Consider the following 22,324-nt stretch of genomic DNA (forward strand, 5'->3'; position numbering starts at 1 on the left):
GTCTGCTGTGGAGCGGAGTCTGCTGTGCTTCCCTTTCGCCTCCTGGGTTTATATCTGCATCAGAGCTCGGTTGGGGAGTGACCTTGTGGGCGGAGCCTTTATTCTTGTGAGTTCACTCAGAGTCCACAGGGCGGATGACTGTCCAAATAAAGTATTTCATATCTGTATTTCATCATAGGAATGTGTAAAATACACAAATCCCTGCTCAAAGTACATTTCCAAGAGTGTAATATTTGAGGTTATAATGTTAGTGAATGACGTCATTATCTTAGTCAAAATCCACAAATATCTGTTAGAGCGGCCGAGTGCTCGCTGGATCACCGCAGTACAATAGTAAATGCTAAACACAAATAACAAATCAGGTGCTCCTCAAGCTCGTGGGGCCAGGCAGCCTGAACAGCGTAAGAGGACGGGCTGAGGCCTCAGGTGCCTCAGCCCGTCCTCTTACGGCAATAATAACTGTAATAACCTGAGCATCTGACTCTGTGTGGAACATAACAAGTATACCCTAAAAACTATAACTGATCTATAAAAGAGGCTGCTCTGACATCAATATTTACTTAAAGGCCTCTGTTTGTGTTGGTAAATAACGACGTCATGGGTGGCACAGGGGTTAGAGCTCGTGTTTCATCTCTTTACTCACTTTATTCCATGATTGAGCTAAAAAAGACAAATATCTGTGTTTGTGCCGTGCCTGTGTCCAGTTGTTTCCCTGTAGAATGATTCTTCCTTTATGAACATGGTGTTGTCTGAAACAGCTCCGTTCACCTGTTGGTCTGTGGCAGATACGGGACTGGCAGCAGCTGCAGGAGGGGCCATGTTGTGACCCCAGGTATGGCGTCCTCCAGGCGTCTGGACATGACCAGGAGGTGGCGCTAGTTTGACTAAAGGAGCGGCACCTTTGTGACCTCCCACAGTCAGGCCTTTGTACAGTGGTTTTATCGGTGCTACACATCTGTATCATTGTCTGATTCTTGTGCATGACCTCGTCACCGAGGGAGGGGTTTATGATTCTGAGGAAAAACCAACACCGAGCAGGACAGAGTTCAGCCCTGGACCAGTGTCCCCACTCATCATTCTGTAGAAAAGGTCTCAGGGCTGTGATTGGCTCAGAGCAGACACGCCTGTGACTTTGGCAACTTTACAAGTGGATTCTGGGGAAGTGAGTGGGAGGCGGGTCAAAGTCCAGGCTCAGGGAGGGCAACACTGCAAGTAAAACATGTCTGACTTTAAGAAATAAGTTCTTATTTTTTCCCTAAAAAGTAATAATGTTTTGCCGAGCAAAGTTTTCTTGAGAAAAAAAATCTTTCTGTGTGGAGCATGTTCTCCCCGTGTCTACCACTAAAAACATGTACAATAGGTGAATCCTTCAGCAGGTGATTCTGACCATCAGCCTGGCTCCACATCATGGAGGCGGGTCTCCGGGCGCAGCAATACTTTCCTTAAATATTAGTATTTATTAACAACATTTTACTTAAATCAAGCAACATTTCAGTAAAATACCCACAATATTTCACTAAATAAGAATGTTTTCCTTAAATTATTCCATTTTCTGAGACATTTTGCTGAATTCGAGCTTTATTTGCTTAAATTTAGTGTTTCTTGTTTTATGATGAGAAAAAGGCCCCTTTGGGAATCGAACCCAGGAACTTTGAGCTGTGAAGCTGAGGCTCTAACCACTGTGCCACCGAGCCGCCCACTTTAAAGAATGGAATGTATTATCTCTCTGTGAGAAGCAGTTCTTACATTAAGAGTTGTTGATCTTAGTTTTTCTTTTTCTAAAACTGAGGAAGATTCAAAAAGTTTTTCTTTCTTTGTTACAAGAAAAATCATGTTTTTAGCAAATTTATCTGAGCAACAAATGGCCAGATTTTATTTCCTAAAAACAAGATTTTTTTTCTCAAGAAAACTTTGTTTGGCAAAACATTATTACTTTTTAGGGAAAAAATGAGAACTTATTTCTTAAAGTAAGACATTTTTTACTTACTTAGAATCCACTTTCTGCAGTGCAGGGTTTGAAGACTTTAGTGGTGACTGACCACAGGACGTCCAGGACCTTCTGAGCCCGGGCTCCTCTGGCCAGAACCTGCTCCTCGTCCCTCAGACTCGTTATGAGACCATCACTTTTTCCTTGTTTTTCATCCTGGTTTTCGTCGCTATAGTGACGTCTTAAGAGCTTTTAGGGCGGGGTTTAGGCAGAGCCCGATTATCTTCATTGCAAAAAGACTGAGGGCCAGAGCTGCCAGTTTTAGCCCAGAGTAAAGCACCATTTTCCTACGAATGCCAGCATTTCTCTACATTCTGGTCACACCGTTAAACGATGAAGAAAAGTTGAGGTTCTACTGAAATCTAAAGCAGGAACCAAAGAAAATCAAACTATGGTTTGTTTTTCCATCTTTTTTCTTTCCATTTTTTAATTTCTTGCCCAATGTTTGCCCCATTTCACCCAATCTTTTTTCTTATTATTATTTTTCCACAATTTTTTTTCTTGTTTTCACAATTGTTTTTCCTTCTTACTATTTTTTCATAATTGATTCCCTATTTTTGCCCATTTTCCCCCCAAAACAATTTCAACACGATTTCCCCATTTTTTTAGCCACATTTCCCCACATTTTCCCCATGTTTAGAACTTTCCTGTCATTGAACCCGATGTTGTAAATGTGCAGATCCTCCACACATTATTGTTCGGTTTTCTGGTTCTAGACGACACATATTTCAGTACAGATGTCGGATAAAGCCTTGTTCAGATATTGAACGGTGCCCAGCCCTACACATGACCCAGCTGGGTGTTTTTATTAGACCTTTTTGAAAGATCTGACTGTATTTTACACATTTTTAGAGTCTTCAAACACCTGACCTCTGATTTGTAATAATATCATCTTCAAAATCATTCAAAACATCCTGAGGGCCAGAGCTTCTATGCCGGAGGGCCGGATTTGGCCCTCGGGCCTGACGTTGCCGACCCCTGTTTTAGGGTAAAGTGGAAGTGGAGAAACTGTGCTGGTTCAGGAGGGGGTTAAAAGTTCAAATGGAAACAGGAAGTGTGTGAGAAACGCCCCACAGTGCAAATGCTGACCAAGCCTGTTGCATCACCTACAATGCAGCTGCATGTTGGGGGTGAAGGACTTTGTTTCACCTCTGGAGGGGGATTTGTCCTCGGCTTTGTTTTTCTCACTTCATATTTATAATAATGATTAATTGTGCTGTCATTCATATCAATCAATCAATCAATCAAACTTTATTTATAAAGCGCTTTTCATACCGAAAGGTTTCACAAAGTGCTTTACAGATTACAACATTTAAAACTATGCGCCTGCACAACCTCCCATATATATATTTTATATATTAGGAATAAATAAACAGATTAGTCAGTTAAAGGCTAAGCTAAAAAGGTGGGTCTTGAGCTGCTCTTAAAAACATGAACGTTCTCTGCAGCCCTGAGCTCCTCCTCAGGTCTGAGCTCCTCCTCAGCCCTGAGCTCCTCCTCAGGTCTGAGCTGCTCCTCAGGTCTGAGCTGCTCCTCAGGTCTGAGCTCCTCCTCAGGTCTGAGCTGCTCCTCAGGTCTGAGCTCCTCCTCAGGTCTGAGCTCCTCCTCAGGTCTGAGCTCCTCCTCAGGTCTGAGCTCCTCCTCAGGTCTGAGCTGCTCCTCAGGTGGTTTCAGAGGCGAGGGCCGTAATATTGAGCCTAGGGATGCACCGATACCAGTATCGGGTATCGGGCCGATACCACATGCTTGTACTCATACTCGTACTCATTCATGAGGTCCCGATACCAGAAACCGATTCCATTTGACGTGGGGCCAGCGCAGCTACGAGGCGCAGCTACGAGGCGCAGCCACGAGGCGCAGTTACGAGGCGCAGCTACGAGGCGCAGCTACGAGGCGCAGCTACGAGGCGCAGCTACGAGGCGCAGTTACGAGGCGCAGCTACGAGGCGCACCTACGAGGCGCACCTACGAGGCGCAGTTACGAGGCGCAGTTACATACGTGAGGACCAGGACATACGTGAGGACCAGGCCATATGTGAGGACCAGGCCATATGTGAGGACCAGGCCATATGTGAGGACCAGGCCATATGTGAGGACCAGGACATACGTGAGGACCAGGACATATGTGAGGACCAGGCCATACGTGATGACCACGCCATACGTGAGGACCAGGACATACGTGAGGACCACGCCATACGTGAGGACCAGGACATACGTGAGGACCAGGACATACGTGAGGACCAGGACATATGTGAGGACCAGGCCATACGTGATGACCACGCCATACGTGAGGACCAGGACATACGTGAGGACCAGGACATACGTGAGGACCAGGCCATACGTGAGGACCAGGCCATACGTGAGGACCACGCCATACGTGAGGACCAGGACATACGTGAGGACCAGGCCATACGTGAGGACCAGGCCATACGTGAGGACCAGGCCATACGTGAGGATCAGGCCGTACGTGATGACCAGGACATACTTGAGGACCAGGCCATACGTGAGGACCGCGCCATACGTGAGGACCAGGACATACGTGAGGACCAGGACATACGTGAGGACCAGGACATACGTGAGGACCAGGACATATGTGAGGACCAGGCCATACGTGAGGACCAGGACATACGTGAGGACCAGGACATACGTGAGGACCAGGACATACGTGAGGACCAGGACATACGTGAGGACCAGGCCATACGTGAGGACCAGGACATACGTGAGGACCAGGACATACGTGAGGACCAGGACATACGTGAGGACCAGGCCATACGTGATGACCAGGACATACGTGATGACCACGCCATACGTGAGGACCAGGACATACGTGAGGACCAGGACATACGTGAGGACCAGGACATACGTGAGGACCAGGACATACGTGAGGACCAGGACATACGTGAGGACCAGGCCATACGTGATGACCAGGACATATGTGAGGACCAGGCCATACATGATGACCACGCCATACGTGAGGACCAGGAAATACGTGAGGACCAGGACATACGTGAGGACCAGGCCATACGTGATGACCAGGACATACGTGAGGACCAGTTCATACGTGATGACCAGGCCATACGTGATGACCAGGCCATACGTGAGGACCAGGACATATGTGAGGACCAGGCCATACGTGATGACCAGGACATACGTGAGGACCAGGACATATGTGAGGACCAGGACATACGTGAGGACCAGGACATACGTGATGACAGGACATACGTGAGGACCAGGACCTACGTGAGGACCAGGCCATACGTGAGGACCAGGCCATATGTGAGGACCACGCCATACGTGAGGACCAGGCCATACGTGAGGACCAGGACATACGTGAGGACCAGGCCATACGTGATGACCACGCCATACGTGAGGACCAGGACATACGTGAGGACCAGGACATACTTGAGGACCAGGACATACGTGAGGACCAGGCCATACGTGATGACCAGGACATATGTGAGGACCAGGCCATACGTGAGGACCAGGCCATACGTGATGACCAGGACATATGTGAGGACCAGGCCATACGTGATGACCACGCCATACGTGAGGACCAGTTCATACGTGATGACCAGGCCATACGTGATGACCAGGCCATACGTGAGGACCAGGACATATGTGAGGACCAGGCCATACGTGAGGACCAGGACATACGTGAGGACCAGGACATACGTGAGGACCAGGACATACGTGAGGACCAGGACATACATGATGACAGGACATACGTGAGGACCAAGACATACTTGAGGACCAGGCCATACGTGAGGACCAGGACATACGTGAGGACCAGGCCATACGTGAGGACCAGGACATACGTGAGGACCAGGCCATACGTGAGGACCAGGACATACGTGAGGACCAGGACATATGTGAGGACCAGGACATACGTGAGGACCAGGACATACATGATGACAGGACATACGTGAGGACCAGGACATACGTGAGGACCAGGCCATACGTGAGGACCAGGACATACGTGAGGACCAGGCCATACGTGAGGACCAGGACATACGTGATGACCAGGCCATACGTGAGGACCAGGCCATACGTGAGGACCAGGCCATACGTGAGGACCACGCCATACGTGAGGACCAGGCCATACGTGAGGACCAGGACATACGTGATGACCAGGCCATACGTGAGGACCAGGCCATACGTGATGACCAGGCCATACGTGAGGACCAGGCCATACGTGAGGACCACGCCATACGTGAGGACCAGGCCATACGTGAGGACCAGGACATACGTGAGGACCAGGCCATACGTGAGGACCAGGCCATACGTGAGGACCAGGACATACGTGAGGACCAGGACATACGTGAGGACCAGGCCATACTTGAGGACCAGGACATACGTGATGACCAGGACATACGTGATGACCAGGCCATACGTGAGGACCAGGACATACGTGATGACCAGGACATACGTGATGACCAGGCCATACGTGAGGACCAGGACATACGTGAGGACCACGCCATACGTGAGGACCAGGCCATACGTGAGGACCAGGACATACGTGAGGACCAGGACATACGTGAGGACCAGGACATACGTGAGGACCACGCCACACGTGAGGACCAGGCCATACGTGAGGACCAGGACATACGTGATGACCAGGCCATACGTGAGGACCAGGACATACGTGAGGACCAGGACATACGTGATGACCAGGCCATACGTGAGGACCAGGACATACGTGAGGACCAGGACATACGTGAGGACCAGGACATACGTGAGGACCAGGACATACGTGAGGACCAGGCCATACGTGATGACCAGGACATACGTGAGGACCAGGACATACGTGAGGACCAGGACATATGTGAGGACCAGGACATACGTGAGGACCAGGACATACGTGAGGACCAGGACATACGTGAGGACCAGGATATACGTGATGACCAGGCCATACGTGAGGACCAGGCCATACGTGAGGACCAGGACATACGTGAGGACCAGGTCATACGTGATGACCAGGCCATACGTGAGGATCAGGCCGTACGTGAGGACCAGGACATACTTGAGGACCAGGCCATACGTGAGGACCGCGCCATACGTGAGGACCAGGACATACGTGAGGACCAGGACATACGTGAGGACCAGGACATACGTGAGGACCAGGACATATGTGAGGACCAGGCCATACGTGATGACCACGCCATACGTGAGGACCAGGACATACGTGAGGACCAGGCCATACGTGAGGACCAGGCCATACGTGAGGACCAGGCCATACGTGAGGACCAGGACATACGTGAGGACCAGGACATACGTGAGGACCAGGACATACGTGAGGACCAGGACATACGTGAGGACCAGGCCATATGTGAGGACCACGCCATACGTGAGGACCAGGACATACGTGAGGACCAGGCCATACGTGAGGACCAGGACATACGTGAGGACCAGGACATACGTGAGGACCACGCCATACGTGAGGACCAGGACATACGTGAGGACCAGGCCATATGTGAGGACCACGCCATACGTGAGGACCAGGACATACGTGAGGACCAGGACATACGTGAGGACCAGGACATACGTGAGGACCAGGACATACGTGAGGACCAGGATATACGTGAGGACCAGGACATACGTGAGGACCAGGCCATACGTGATGACCAGGACATACGTGAGGACCAGGACATACGTGAGGACCAGGCCATACGTGATGACCACGCCATACGTGAGGACCAGGACATACGTGAGGAACAGGACATGCGTGAGGACCACGCCATACGTGAGGACCAGGACATACGTGAGGACCAGGACATACGTGAGGACCAGCACATACGTGAGACCACGCCATACGTGAGGACCAGGACATACGTGAGGAACAGGACATGCGTGAGGACCACGCCATACGTGAGGACCAGGACATACGTGAGGACCAGGCTATACGTGAGGACCAGGACATACGTGAGGACCAGGACATACGTGAGGACCAGGCCATATGTGAGGACCACGCCATACGTGAGGACCAGGCCATACGTGAGGACCAGGACATACGTGAGGACCAGGACATATGTGAGGACCAGGCCATACGTGATGACCACGCCATACGTGAGGACCAGGACATACGTGAGGACCAGGCCATACGTGAGGACCAGGCCATACGTGAGGACCAGGCCATACGTGAGGACCAGGCCATATGTGAGGACCACGCCATACGTGAGGACCAGGACATACGTGAGGACCAGGACATACGTGAGGACCAGGCCATACGTGATGACCACGCCATACGTGAGGACCAGGACATACGTGAGGACCAGGCCATATGTGAGGACCACGCCATACGTGAGGACCAGGACATACGTGAGGACCAGGACATACGTGAGGACCAGGCCATACGTGATGACCACGCCATACGTGAGGACCAGGACATACGTGAGGACCAGCACATACGTGAGACCACGCCATACGTGAGGACCAGGACATACGTGAGGAACAGGACATGCGTGAGGACCACGCCATACGTGAGGACCAGGACATACGTGAGGACCAGGCTATACGTGAGGACCAGGACATACGTGAGGACCAGGACATACGTGAGGACCAGGCCATATGTGAGGACCACGCCATACGTGAGGACCAGGCCATACGTGAGGACCAGGACATACGTGAGGACCAGGCCATACGTGAGGACCAGGACATACGTGATGACCAGGCCATACGTGAGGACCAGGCCATACGTGAGGACCAGGCCATACGTGAGGACCACGCCATACGTGAGGACCAGGCCATACGTGAGGACCAGGCCATACGTGATGACCAGGCCATACGTGAGGACCAGGACATACGTGAGGACCAGGACATACGTGAGGACCAGGACATACGTGAGGACCAGGACATACGTGAGGACCAGGACATACGTGAGGACCAGGACATACGTGAGGACCAGGCCATACGTGATGACCAGGACATACGTGAGGACCAGGACATACGTGAGGACCAGGACATATGTGAGGACCAGGACATACGTGAGGACCAGGACATACGTGAGAACCAGGACATACGTGAGGACCAGGATATACGTGATGACCAGGCCATACGTGAGGACCAGGCCATACTTGAGGACCAGGCCATACGTGAGGATCAGGCCGTACGTGATGACCAGGACATACTTGAGGACCAGGCCATACGTGAGGACCGCGCCATACGTGAGGACCAGGACATACGTGAGGACCAGGCCATACGTGAGGACCAGGCCATACGTGAGGATCAGGCCGTACGTGAGGACCAGGACATACGTGAGGACCAGGACATACTTGAGGACCAGGCCATACGTGATGACCAGGACATACGTGAGGACCAGGCCATACGTGAGGACCAGGACATACGTGAGGACCAGGCCATACGTGAGGACCAGGACATACGTGATGACCAGGCCATACGTGAGGACCAGGTCATACGTGAGGACCAGGCCATACTTGAGGACCAGGACATACGTGAGGACCAGGCCATACGTGAGGACCAGGCCATACGTGAGGACCAGGCCATACGTGAGGACCAGGACATACGTGAGGACCAGGACATACTTGAGGACCAGGCCATACGTGAGGACCAGGACATACGTGAGGACCAGGACATACGTGAGGACCAGGCCATACGTGAGGACCAGGCCATACGTGAGGACCAGGACATACGTGAGGACCAGGACATACGTGAGGACCAGGACATACGTGAGGACCAGGCCATACGTGATGACCAGGACATACGTGCGGACCAGGCCATACGTGAGGACCAGGTCATACGTTATGACCAGGACATACGTGAGGACCAGGAAATACGTGAGGACCAGGAAATACGTGAGGACCAGGACATACGTGAGGACCAGGACATACGTGATGACCAGGACATACGTGCGGACCAGGCCATACGTGAGGACCAGGTCATACGTTATGACCAGGACATACGTGAGGACCAGGAAATACGTGAGGACCAGGAAATACGTGAGGACCAGGACATACGTGAGGACCAGGACATACGTGAGGACCAGGACATACGTGAGGACCAGGACATACGTGAGGACCAGGACATACGTGAGGACCAGGACATACGTGAGGACCGCGCCATACGTGAGGACCAGGACATACGTGAGGACCACGCCATACGTGATGACCAGGCCATACGTGAGGACCAGGACATACGTGAGGACCAGGACATACGTGATGACAGGACATACACTCCACTTGTTGTCCCTTTATATATATTATTATTATTATATAAGTGAACATGAACAAAGGAGGTGCTGTAGAGGTGTGGAAGATGCATGTGAAGTCACTGGCCTGAAGCCTCATGTCGCCGGCTTGACGCTCCCGACACGACGAACAACTAGACACCCCCAGACCAGCCTCGCCCCGCCCCGCAGCAGGTGATGTGGAAAAGGACCTGTTTATACATTCCTCTGGCTAAAATGCAGGGACACCGACCCCACCTCACCACATGTGCTTTAGCATTTGAACTGTAGTGTGCCTCGTGCTTAGCACACTTCAGGGCCAGTTCAAAGATAATGTGAGCAGCAGAAACAAAGACAAATATCTTTGCTTGTACCTTCTGTGTCTTTTGGCACCATCTCTTAAAGATGTATTTCTGTGTCCAGTTGTTTCCCTGTAGAATGATTCTTCCTTTATGAACATGGTGCTGTCTGAAACAGCTCCGTTCACCTGTTGGTCTGTGGCAGATACGGGACTGGCAGCAGCTGCAGGAGGTGCCATGTTGTGACCCCAGGTATGGCGTCCTCCAGGCGTCTGGACATGACCAGGAGGTGGCGCTAGTTTGACTAAAGGAGGGGCACCTTTGTGATCTCCCACAGTCAGGCCTTTGTACAGTGGTTTTATCGGTGCTACACATCTGTATCATTGTCTGATTCTTGTGCATGAGCTCGTCACCGAGGGAGGGGTTTATGATTCTGAGGAAAAAGCAACACTGAGCAGGACAGAGTTCAGCCCTGGACCAGTGTCCCCACTCATCATTCTGTAGAAAAGGTCTCAGGGCTGTGATTGGCTCAGAGCAGACACGCCTGTGACTTTGGCAACTTTACATCTGGATTCTGGGGAAGTGAGTGGGAGGCGGGTCAAAGTCCAGGCTCTGTGAGGTCTATATAAACGGTCAGGGGGGGTCATTGATCTGTGCGCTGCAGCAGACCGTGCTCCAGGTAAGACTTTTACAGCTGGAAACCTTTTAAACGTAAAGATAACGTAGAGATAACAATTTGAAACTTCTGTAAATAACTGACATAAATATGAGGAAAAATATAAAGTGAGTTTTCTGCCAAAATGCTTTAAATTTAATACTTTTTCGGTAACAAAATGTGAATGATGGATCGACACAAGTCTAAATTTGTGGTTATATTTTGTGACATTTAGTTACAAAGATGTTTGCTTGTTGAAATTCAAAATTCAATCAGGTGGAATTACTTATTTTAAAATCTGTTTGAAAAAAGCCCTGATGATATTGTTGAGTCCAAGCCTGGAAAGTTCAGTCTGTAGTGACTAAAGTCATGAAAATGCATTTTGAGAAAATGTCCTTGAAAATTCCCAAATAAATCTGTGAGGAACCTTGACTCATGGATTAACCACTAAACTCCCGCCTGAACCGAGCACATTTTCTCCAGTTTGGCTTTACCCCAATCCAAAAGCTTCTGGAAAAAAGCTGTGAAAATAGTGACAAAACTGAGACGAAAACAGTGATGGAAATGTGACAAAAAAGTGACAAAAAATAAATAAAAAAATTGACAAAAAATAACAAAAATTTGACCAAAAAATGACAAAAACGTGACAAAAAGAGAAAAAAAAAGACAATTTATGTGACAAAAAAGTGACGAAAAATTAATAAAAAACGCCAAAAAAATGACAAAAATGTGACAAAAATTTGACAAAAATGTGACAAAATGTGACAAAAAAACGACAAAAAAATGACAAAATTGTGACAAAAATGTGACAAAAAAATGACAAAAATGTGACAAAAAAATAACAAAAATGTGACAAAAAATGACAAAATTGTGACAAAAATGTGACAAAAAAATGACAAAAATGTGACAAAAAAATAACAAAAATGTGACAAAAAATGACAAAAATGTGACAAAAATTTGACAAAAATTTGACAAAATGTGGCAAAAAAACGACAAAAAAATGACAAAAATGTGACAAAAAAATGACAAAAATGTGACAAAAAAATGACAAAAAAATGACAAAAATGTGACAAAAAAATTACAAAAATGTGACAAAAAAATTACAAAAAAGTTAAAAATATGAGTTGAATACCCAACAAAAAAAATGATATAAAAAAAAATCTGATGACGTGAGGAAAAAGATCCTCTCGGTTCAGGCGGGAGTTAAGAGGTTAATTAAACCTGTTTTGTGAAGATCAGGGATTTACTTGTTTGTTTCCAGTTGAAAGTTTATATGTTAAGACCAAACTGGTCCAAAGCCTGAAAACTGAAAGAATTGAGTTTTGCCTGTAGTGTCTCCCCTTAACCACAGACACATTTCATTTGGAACGTTCTGTTTTCAGGGTTCATTGTTCTGAAGCTGAAGATGCCGTCATACACTGTCACAGTCTTCACTGGGGACTGCCCTCTTTCACACACTTTTAACGACATTTACATCAAGCTGGTGGGTGAGGATGGAGAGAGTGAACGTACCTGGGTTGAGGGGCCGTTCGGCTTCTTTCACGGATCAGTAAGTCGTTTACAGTATTCATTAACACGTGCGTGACAGCACCTCTCAGATCTGGATGATTTCAGGAATCTACAATCTCTCTGAGCTGCAAGGAAAGCCTGGGGAAGCTGCTGATGATTGAGCTGGATAAGCAGCAGCTGCTACTGTTTACTCAAGACAGCTGGTTTGTGGACAAAGTGGAGGTGACGTCTCCAGAAGGACAAGTTTATAAGTTTCCCATTTATCACTGGATCGAGGATGAGGAAATCCACTACTACATGCAGGGGACAGGTCAGTGCAGGCTGGGGACACTTCTTTCAGGGAATGTTCAAAAGAGTGTGGAGTTGGTCTCTTCATCTGTGAGTTTTAGGCCCTGTCCACACGAAGTCAAGCTGAGGACCAAACACAAAGATATTTTATCAGTCCAGTGTATCGTCCGTACGAGCCCGAAGTTTTGGGGGTTTGTAAACCAACATTTTCCAAACTAGGTCCCAGAGTGGAGAGATCTCAAAACGCTGTTTACGCGGCGCCGCTGCTACGTCGTCTCCGCAACTTTTACTAAAGCGATGACATCACTGCTCCAGAGTCTGTGATCCATAATCTACTGACCTGATAATGAGTTTTCCTCATGGATCTGTGATGTAGGGCTGAAACAACTAATCGATTAATTGACGACTAATCCATTATTTAAATCGTCGACAACTATTTTAGTAATCGATTAATCGTTTTCTGGTTCACACAGACTCAAATAGAGCAAAAATTACATGAAAATGTGGTATTTTTGATAAAAACCTACTTTGTTTTTTTATAGTAAGTGCATGTAGTACACTTTGTACATTGTAAATGTCATGAATATCTGTTTGTGTCTCATCCGATCAGAAGCAGAATTAGCGCCAAGAGCCTCCAACAAACATTTACTTTACGTTTACTCCATCAACACGTCCTCAAGCGGATCCACTTCAGCTTTATGTGATAAAAAAATACACCATTCATGGCCAAGCGACTAATCGATTAATCGTAAAAATAGTCCATAGATTAATCTTTTACAAAATAATCGTTAGTTGCAGCCCTACTGTGATGGTTTGACCCCGCCCCTCTCTGCTCCACTGCCGTCCACAAGCCACAGGTGACAAGTAGAAAAACACAAGTCAGTCTGTGTGTTTGGACTGACAGTAAAAGTCAGTTCTATCATCTGTGTTAGTGTCACGGCGCCTCACACAGGCCTGGGAGATGAACTGCGCCGTTTTCACAGAGTCGACCCATGTGGACGCTCACATTTACTGAGCTGCTTCGTGCTCACAAAGAGAGTTTCAGAAAACATGAGCGTTTTGTCTTCGTGTGGATATAGCCTAAAAGCTTTGGGTGAATTTAACAATGGCCGCTGGTTGCTCTGCTTTAAGACCACGACGCTGCAGCACCTCCATGTGTGGGCGGCAAAACAAGCTAGTTTTGTGTTAGCATTGCACTTTCCACACGTTTTAAGCAGCTGTAAAGCCTGGTCTAATTTCTTGGAGTTTCCTACCTAGCTTTCTATGGGAACAACATGATAATGAGGCTGTTTCTGTGTTCTGAGGCTCATGGGGAACGTGCTCATCCCGTTGGGGGAGGTGCTGGGGGGGTGTTGAAGGGTCTGTGAGTTGGGGGTGGTTGTCCATGAGTTTTTGTTTACAAACTTTTATACAAATGTGACTGTAATGAAGCAGCCCTTTATAAAACACACCTACACACAGATTATAAAAAAAACACACACACACACACCCAGGCCAGTATACCCCCCCCACACACACCGACACCCCGCCCCAGACCAGTAAATCCCCCACACACCTGACGCTACTTTGGAGCCCCATAATTGGAAATATAAAGTGTTCTTCACAGTACACCATCCTATATGTACTGTAAAAACTCCCATCTGTCCTCTGAACAGAAGAAACCACAAATAATGTTGGATTAATGATTTTATAGTGTGATGGCAGAGCGATGCAAAGTGAGTTTATATAATGGAGGTCAATGGGGCAGAAAATGATACTAACTTGAGATAGGGTTAAATTGGGGCAACAGTGGTAAAGCGGGTCGTCTCATGATCGGAAGTTTGGGGGTTCGATTCCTGCCTTCTGAAGGTGCACACTGTTGTTGTGTCCATGGGCAAGACACATCCTGTCTATGAATGAGAGTGTGAATGAGTGAATCCTGGATGTCATGCGCTTTGAAAGGCTAAGTAGGAGAGAAAGCGCTATATAAATTGAGACCATGTACCAAATACTTTGAGAAGGTCTGTCTGGGTGATATAATGAGCCTATACTGATTATCATGTTTGTTTTTTGAATATTGTAGCTATGTTTGGCTTTGAGGAGCATAAAGCTGCGATAAAAAGAGCGCGGGAGCTCGAGCTCAAGCACAGAAAAGCACAATACTGGTGAGCACCTAATGTTACATGGATTTGTTTTTTAATTTCATCAACATAACTGTACATCTGCATCTCTTCCAGTTGGGACCTTTATAAAGGGGGAATGCCTCACTGCATGAACACAGAACATGGTCTTCCTCCTGAAGTCAGATTCTCTTTCACAAAAGAGGTTGAATTTGATTGGACATATTTCAAAGGGTAAGTCATGTTCACAATAGTGTTGGATATTTTGTGACAAACTCATTTAAAAATGTTTTGTTCAAAGGCTTGCAGTGATGAAACTGACTGGTTTGGCCGACTGTGTCCAGCCTTGGACTGACTTTGATTGTCTACACAGAGTGTTCAACTGGTGCAAAAACGATGCCTCAAGTAATGACCTGAACCTAAAGCTCTGGTGTTAGTGACTTCAGAGTCATCACTGTGCTGATGTTTCTCAGAGTACGTGTACGAGCACTGGAGGGAAGACGCTTTCTTCGGTTCCCAGTACCTGAGTGGACTCAACCCCATCCTGATCCGACGCTGCACCGCTCTGCCTCAGCACTTTCCTGTCACGGATGAGATGGTCCACTTGGATTTAAACGGGGAAATGGAGGTATGTGCTCACTCGAAAGACTTTCGATTAAAAACATTTCACCCAATAAATAGATTCATATACAAGCTTTTATTTTAGTACAGACTATTATTATCATTGAAAAATGCCCAAACACTGTTCCCCTGACCTGTGTTTAGGGGGCAGCTGGTCTCCATGGAGATGTGACTAAAGTAATATGGGATCTAATTCTTTGATTACCCACAGCAAAAGTAGACAAGAGTTGAGTTGCTGGCCCTGATGTCACACTAATCAGAATCGTGGTGCCATCCTTTGACCAATGAGACGAGCTCCTGTGGACCGGCCTGTCAGGAACGCGATTACTTCCAAATGTCACATGACTCTCTCCTCACGTTGCAAACTTACAGACTATCACTTTAAAGTAACAAGACTGAGAAACAGTCTGTGAATGTTATGGATAATAAGTGTTGTTTGTGTTTTAGAAAGGAAACATGTTCCTGTGTGATTACAAGCTTTTGGATGGAGTGAAGACCAATGTGATCAATGGTGAACATCAGTATCTCACGGCTCCGCTCGTCCTCCTTCACAAAACCCCGATGGATGAGCTGAAGCCTGTGGCCATTCAGGTGAGGAGCGTGTCCAGAGCTCTGGTGTTACACTCTGGTGTAAAGAGTTACAGGTTTGATTTTCTCCTGCAGCTCAAACAGAAACCAGCAGAGGACAACCCGATCTTCCTCCCCTCTGACCGTGAGTACGACTGGTTATTGGCCAAGACCTTTGTGAGAAGCGCCGACTTCCATGACCACGAGCTCAATGTGCACCTGCTGCGCACTCACCTGCTGGCGGAGGTCTTCGGTGTGGCTTTACTGAGGAACATCCCCAGAGCGCACCCTCTTTACAAGGTACAGTACGCACTAAAGACGGGCTCATTCACCAGTCGCTCCCCAAAGTCACTGATGCGTTTCTTAGTCACGGAGCCTTCTGTCATTCACATGTCACATTTGGAGCCCATGTGGTGCCCACAAATAGCCATTTTACAGCTTCCATGCTCTATTTAGCACCTGTCTTGATAAATAACATAATACTAAGTGTTTTTGCAAATTTATAATTAGGTCCGAGCAACGGACACGCAGTGTCCCGTGAGGGTCTAATTCAAATCAAAAACAGAGACCGAAAACGCAAGGTGATAAAAGATGGCTCAGTGGCGCCCCCTCAAACAGGCATTGAGTCAATGAGAGCCCGGTCACAAAAAATGTCATCGTACAAAGGTGACACTGGCCGGGGACATAGACCACATCAGAAAATATATTATGGCCCCAAAAAACGTCAAAAACGCTACAGGAAGTCATACATCTTGGCTCGAACCTGGAACCTTCAAAATCATATTTCTTGAACCTCTGACCACTTATCCCAGAGTTTTCAATTGAAAGCCTCATATTTTGGCCAATGTCCCAGACCCATGTTGCTTTAAAAATCATTTGTGCGTGGTCATGACAAGGCCGCAAGTCAGAGGCCATTTTCGACAAAAATCAAGGCCTCATATCTTTCACAGACTTTGTTGGATTGGAACGGACACAATCCGGTGCGCCTGCACATTCCCGAGCTGGACCTAATGTTGCGCAAACGCAGCCACTACCGCCAAAAATGCCTTTAAAGTGGCTTGTAAGTGGCTTGTAAGTGGCCCACCCATCCACCGTTAAAATAGCCTATGGTTCCAACCTCATCAAAAACGGGGAAAACACTGTTTCAAAATGGGCAGAGCTAAAGAGTGGGGGGCAGTATGGAAAGATTTAGGCAAAACTGGGGAAAATGTCGAATACAGCTCCAGCCCTGCAGCACCCACGGGATCGGTGCAGCCAATAGAAGTACGCGGAAAAGCATTCCATGGAATTTGGCATCTCTGGCCAGATGCTGTTTTGCCTAGCGGATTCTCCCGGGTATTGCGGCAATAAAGCTCACACCCAAGCTGGACGAAGTCCCCAGTTTAGTTTAGTTTAGTTTAGTTTATTTGAACAACAGATGCATACAAGTATAGTATACATACAACATGCAGAATTTTTCACAACATAAGAGGTATTAGTGCTGCTCAAAGGGAGTAGGAAGAAGTTAGTTATAACTTATGCCCTACCCCTCCTTTCAGACTTAAACTACTGCTCACGACACAATCATTTTTGTATGTATATTTAGGCTTTAACCATGAGATCTATGCGGCAATTCTAGTCTGAGGAATTGCCTTAGTAGTGAATTAAATCAACAAACAGCTCCTCTTAGCTAATCCCAAACAGTAAAGTCATTAGTTCATAACATTCTTGTGTTGCACTTGCATAAGGCTGAAGGTGCACATTCTGGACATCACATAATAAATCCGGATTCATTACACACTTCTCATAATCGGATCAAAATAACAGACAATTCACAGTTAAGGAACAGATGATTAATTTACAAGAGTTTTGCAGACTTTTCCAGTATTTACTTTCTGTACATTATTTTAAATTGTCCTACAGTTGAATGCATTTTTAAGTCCTCTTCTAATAAGTTCCAGAGGTCGACTCCACTTCGTGTAACGGACAGACTTTTTTGTGTTGTGCGGGAATATTTTTTCTTAAGATTCATTTTCCTTCTTAGGTTATAACCCCCATCACGGTCTGAAAACATGATTTGAATGTTTGCAGGGAGTACTGTTTAACTGTTTATGGCTTTGAAGACAACTAGGGCAGTTTTTAATTGCACCAATTCTGTGAATTTGAGAATCTGCGACTGTACAAATAGTGGGTTGGTGAGCTCCCTATATCCGACTTTGTGGATAATTCGTAAGGCCTTCTTTTGTAATTTATATAGAACGTCTGCATTGCTTTTATACGTGTTCCCCCAGATTTCCGCGCAGTATGTCAGGTAAGAGAACTGTACATGATATGTAATGACTGCTTATCAAAGAAATGTCTCGCTCTGCCCATTAAAGACACGTTTTTTGCCATTTTGGCTCTGATCTTAGTGATATGGGTTTTCGCAGAGCTTTTCGTCAACATTATTAATTGTCCCTTGTTTTGCTCATCAGCTTCTGATTCCTCACACTCGTTACACCTTTGCTATCAACACTTTGGCGAGAAAACAACTCATTTCAGAAGACGGGGTTTTGACAAAGGTAAGCCATCATTTCATAGATAGTATGTCCCTAATGCACAATGATGATTAAAAACAATCAAACTTCTCTCTCAGTATGCAGCCGCTGGTGGTGAGGGTATGATCACCATCCTGGAGAGGGCGCTGTCCTCACTGACCTACCGCTCCCTCTGTCTCCCAGAGGACATTAAGGACAGAGGGGTGGAGTCAGTGCCCAAATACTACTACAGAGACGACGGCCTCCGGCTGTGGGACATCATACACAGGTACAAAGGATTCTGAGGAGGCTGTTCGTTCTACTGCTGCAACAGAGACACATGTGACTGTGAAATGATGATCTTTTAAGGTTTGTGAGCGGCATCTTGACCAACTACTACAAGAGCGACAGCGATGTCCAAAAGGACTCGGAGCTGCAGAACTTCATCAAGAATGTATTTGAAAATGGATTTCTGTCTCGCAAAGAATCAGGTGAGTCATTTGGAAAACCCAGTTCTTTACCAAACAGTTGGACAATAATGAAGTTTATAATGAAAGTGGTGATGTTTTAGGAATCCCCCAGAGCTTCAGTGCGGTGGATGAACTGGTGAAGTTTGTCACTATGGTCATTTTCACCTCCTCCGCCCAGCACTCAGCGGTCAACAATGGACAGGTGATGATGTGAACTATGAAAAAGGTTCCTTGTATATTGTATATCTGCACTATAGGATTGTACCTATTAACGTCTATATCCAATTTTAATATGCAGTGATATCTGTTTAAAACTTCAATAATAATAATACATGTTATTTATTGGTGCCCTTCTTAACACCCAAGGTCACCTTACATTTAAAAGGGTAAAAACGACAGCACATGGGTGAACGCATGTGCAGTGGGAGTGAGTTCCAGAGCCCGGGTGCTGAGCGGCTGAAGGCCCGAGCGCCCGCATGAGGAGCGGCGTGAGCGTGCTGGGGTGTAAGGGGCGAAGTAAGCCGGAGCCAGATTATGGAGAGCTTTGAATGTTAGCAGGAGGAGTTTGTTCTGTTCGCTACTTGACCGGCAGTGGATTTGTTCAGAACTGGTGTTCTGTGATCTGAGGAACAGGTGTGGGTGATGATTAGCAAACTTTTTTGTCTCCGAGGCCAAAATGACAAAGGGCCTGTGAGTCACGGGCCAAACACGGCGATGTCAAGCATGAAAAACACATAGAACTGCAAATTATAAAGCTACTTTATTTTATTTACTTTTAATGTTTTCGATCGCCTACATTTGCATTTGTTTCTATCCATGCAAATAACGTGCTATATTAAAACAAATGGTAACTATGGCAAAAGCCTAGTTGTAGTAGAACAAAGTCAACCATTGTAGCAATTTAGTGCAAAAAAAAAACCTGCATCTACATAACCTACAGAAACTTTACCTCATTTGTTCACTCAAAGAAAATGCCACATTTGATTATTTTGAAAAAGTGTCAGTTTAACATCAATTCTTTTATAAGTAAAATTTTAAAATATACTGATGTTGATGTAACAACGTTTGAATTAAAAAATGGAAAACTGTGAAAGTTGCTGCTAAAACGCTCTGTAATTGATAAATACCAAGACACCACAACAGTGTTTCCTTAACTCTGTGAAAGAAGTGAAACAGCGCCCCCAATTTGACGCTGGTGGTCAAAAAGTGTACTGCATCCATATTTACCATTGAGAATGAATGGAAGAGAGTTAGTATTAACCACACACAGCGCAAAAGTTGGTCTCTCTCTGGCCAACAGAATTGTTTCGGCCCCACTTTGGGCACCCCTGTTCTAGACCTTCTTGCGGTGGCTTATGGGATTTCACGCCGCTAGTGAGGAACCTCCAGAGGTCCCTATGCTAAAAGAGGAAGCACAGGCTCCTTTCCCAAACTCCTTCCTCACTGACAGCTCTATTCGGATGCTTCTGATCATGGCAGACGCTGATGCACATCTAGTAAACCGGACCTCTAAGTCTAAGCAGAGAAACTCAGAGTCTGGGGGAGGAGGCACCAAATATTAAACTGTTACATCTAAACTCAATTGCCATCGAGAGTGTGTGTCATTTTAATGAGTCAGCCTCGGGTGATTTTGATGCTTTGCAGTTGGACATTGGGAACTGGATGCCCAACTTCCCGCCCACCTTACAACGCGCCCCGCCCACCGTGAAGGGCAGAGCCAACGAGAACGTCTTTCTGCAAACACTCCCTGACGTCAACGCCACCGTGAACATCCTGGCCATTCTCTGGCTCCTCAGCAAACAGTCCACAGACTTTGTATATGACTTTTACTTTTACCATGTGAGCTACTGTTGCTGTTGTGTGATTGGTTTCATGACTTTTGCTGTTCTCTCAGGTTCCTCTTGGTCGGTACCCAGAAGAACTGTTCTGTGAGGAGGTTCCCCGTGACCTGATCAAGAAGTTTCAAGAAGAACTGAAAGAGTTAGGTGCAGCTATTGGCAAACGGAACGCAAATCTGGACCTGCCGTACACGTATCTGGATCCAGAGTTGATGGAGAACAGTGTGGGAATTTAAAGCTTTTACTTTTATCTTTTTTTTGCCCTGATTTCTGGTGGAAGGCAGAGTGCTGATACTGGCTTTGTGCTTGACCAGTGCTGTCGAATGTATCGTGGTCGTTACAAAACTTCAGAGCTGGTGTTCACTGAATGAAAAAAAGCCGCACTCGGGCAACGAGGGAACCCTTATAGCAGCTCCCACAGACTCCAAACTTTCCAGTCTGAGACCTAACAATATTTTGAAGGTTTTTTCAGACAGTTTTTTAAATATCTAATTCCTAGCCTGATTTATTCAGCTTTGAAACCAAAAAAACAGGCGGAATTTGAGTTTTTACAGATTTTTTCACTGATGATTAGTTTATTGAAAAACAAAACAAAATATCCAAAATCCCCTCTGAAAAAATCTTAGTTACTAATATGTCAATAAAATAAAACCATAAATTTTAATCTGGCTCAATTCATTATTTTGATTTTGTTGCCCAAAATATAGACAATTTTGGCCATTTTAATGCTCAAAATGCCTTATTTTTATGTGAAAACATAAAATGACAGAAAAAGTGCAATACATTTTTTTCTCATATTTATATCTGTGATGTTCAGCAAAAGTTTCAAATTGATATCTCTACATTTATTTTTTTCCCCTATTCACCTGCTGTGTCTCGCCTTAATTCCAAACTAATCAAATGACGTCTGGTAGATATTGGGAGGAAAAATCTTTCAAAATAAACTGAACTGAAATGAAAGACTTGTGTTGTCTTGCGTGATGTGGATAATGGTGTGATTGTTTTCAGAGCGAAACACAATAAAGTATTTAGTGTCACTCATGGCGTCTGACCTGCAGTTGAACTCTGAGGAGTCAGTTCAAAGTAACAGTGGGGGATAAGCATTCTTCTTCTCTTCCAAAAACCTTTTTCTCATTTGGACTGGAGACATGATTTTTGCAATGAGTTATTTCCTTTTGTTAGAGAGTGGTTGATTTTCTGTATAAAAAGTGAGTTTGGGCAGAAATTGGATTTACATTTTTTCTAAAACACCCTTGGGTTAACGATCAGTAACAGCTTTGATTTAGATCGTTTTTTTTTAGTTTGTTTGTAAAGTTGA

The 22,324-nt window shown here is 46.3% G+C and overlaps 2 protein-coding genes across 2 annotated transcripts in view; one reads left to right on the top strand and one right to left on the bottom strand.

The window, feature by feature from the left end:
- Positions 1 to 22,324, bottom strand: part of LOC306983125 (uncharacterized protein) — a 269,919-nt gene that overhangs the window by 133,952 nt on the left and 113,643 nt on the right. The window lies entirely within an intron of this gene.
- LOC306959888 (polyunsaturated fatty acid lipoxygenase ALOX15B-like) lies at positions 15,327 to 21,242 on the top strand (the record flags this gene model as incomplete). Its single annotated transcript, XM_079552140.1, has 10 exons — positions 15,327 to 15,420; positions 15,489 to 15,643; positions 16,084 to 16,227; positions 16,300 to 16,503; positions 18,657 to 18,743; positions 18,818 to 18,987; positions 19,068 to 19,189; positions 19,270 to 19,370; positions 20,813 to 21,007; positions 21,063 to 21,242. The coding sequence occupies 10 exons, from the start codon at positions 15,327 to 15,329 to the stop codon at positions 21,240 to 21,242; spliced, it is 1,452 nt and encodes a 483-aa protein (XP_079408266.1).

The sequence above is a fragment of the Gobius niger genome (genome assembly GCF_951799975.1).
Source record: "Gobius niger genome assembly, chromosome: 2".
Classification (NCBI taxonomy): Eukaryota; Metazoa; Chordata; class Actinopteri; order Gobiiformes; family Gobiidae; genus Gobius; species Gobius niger.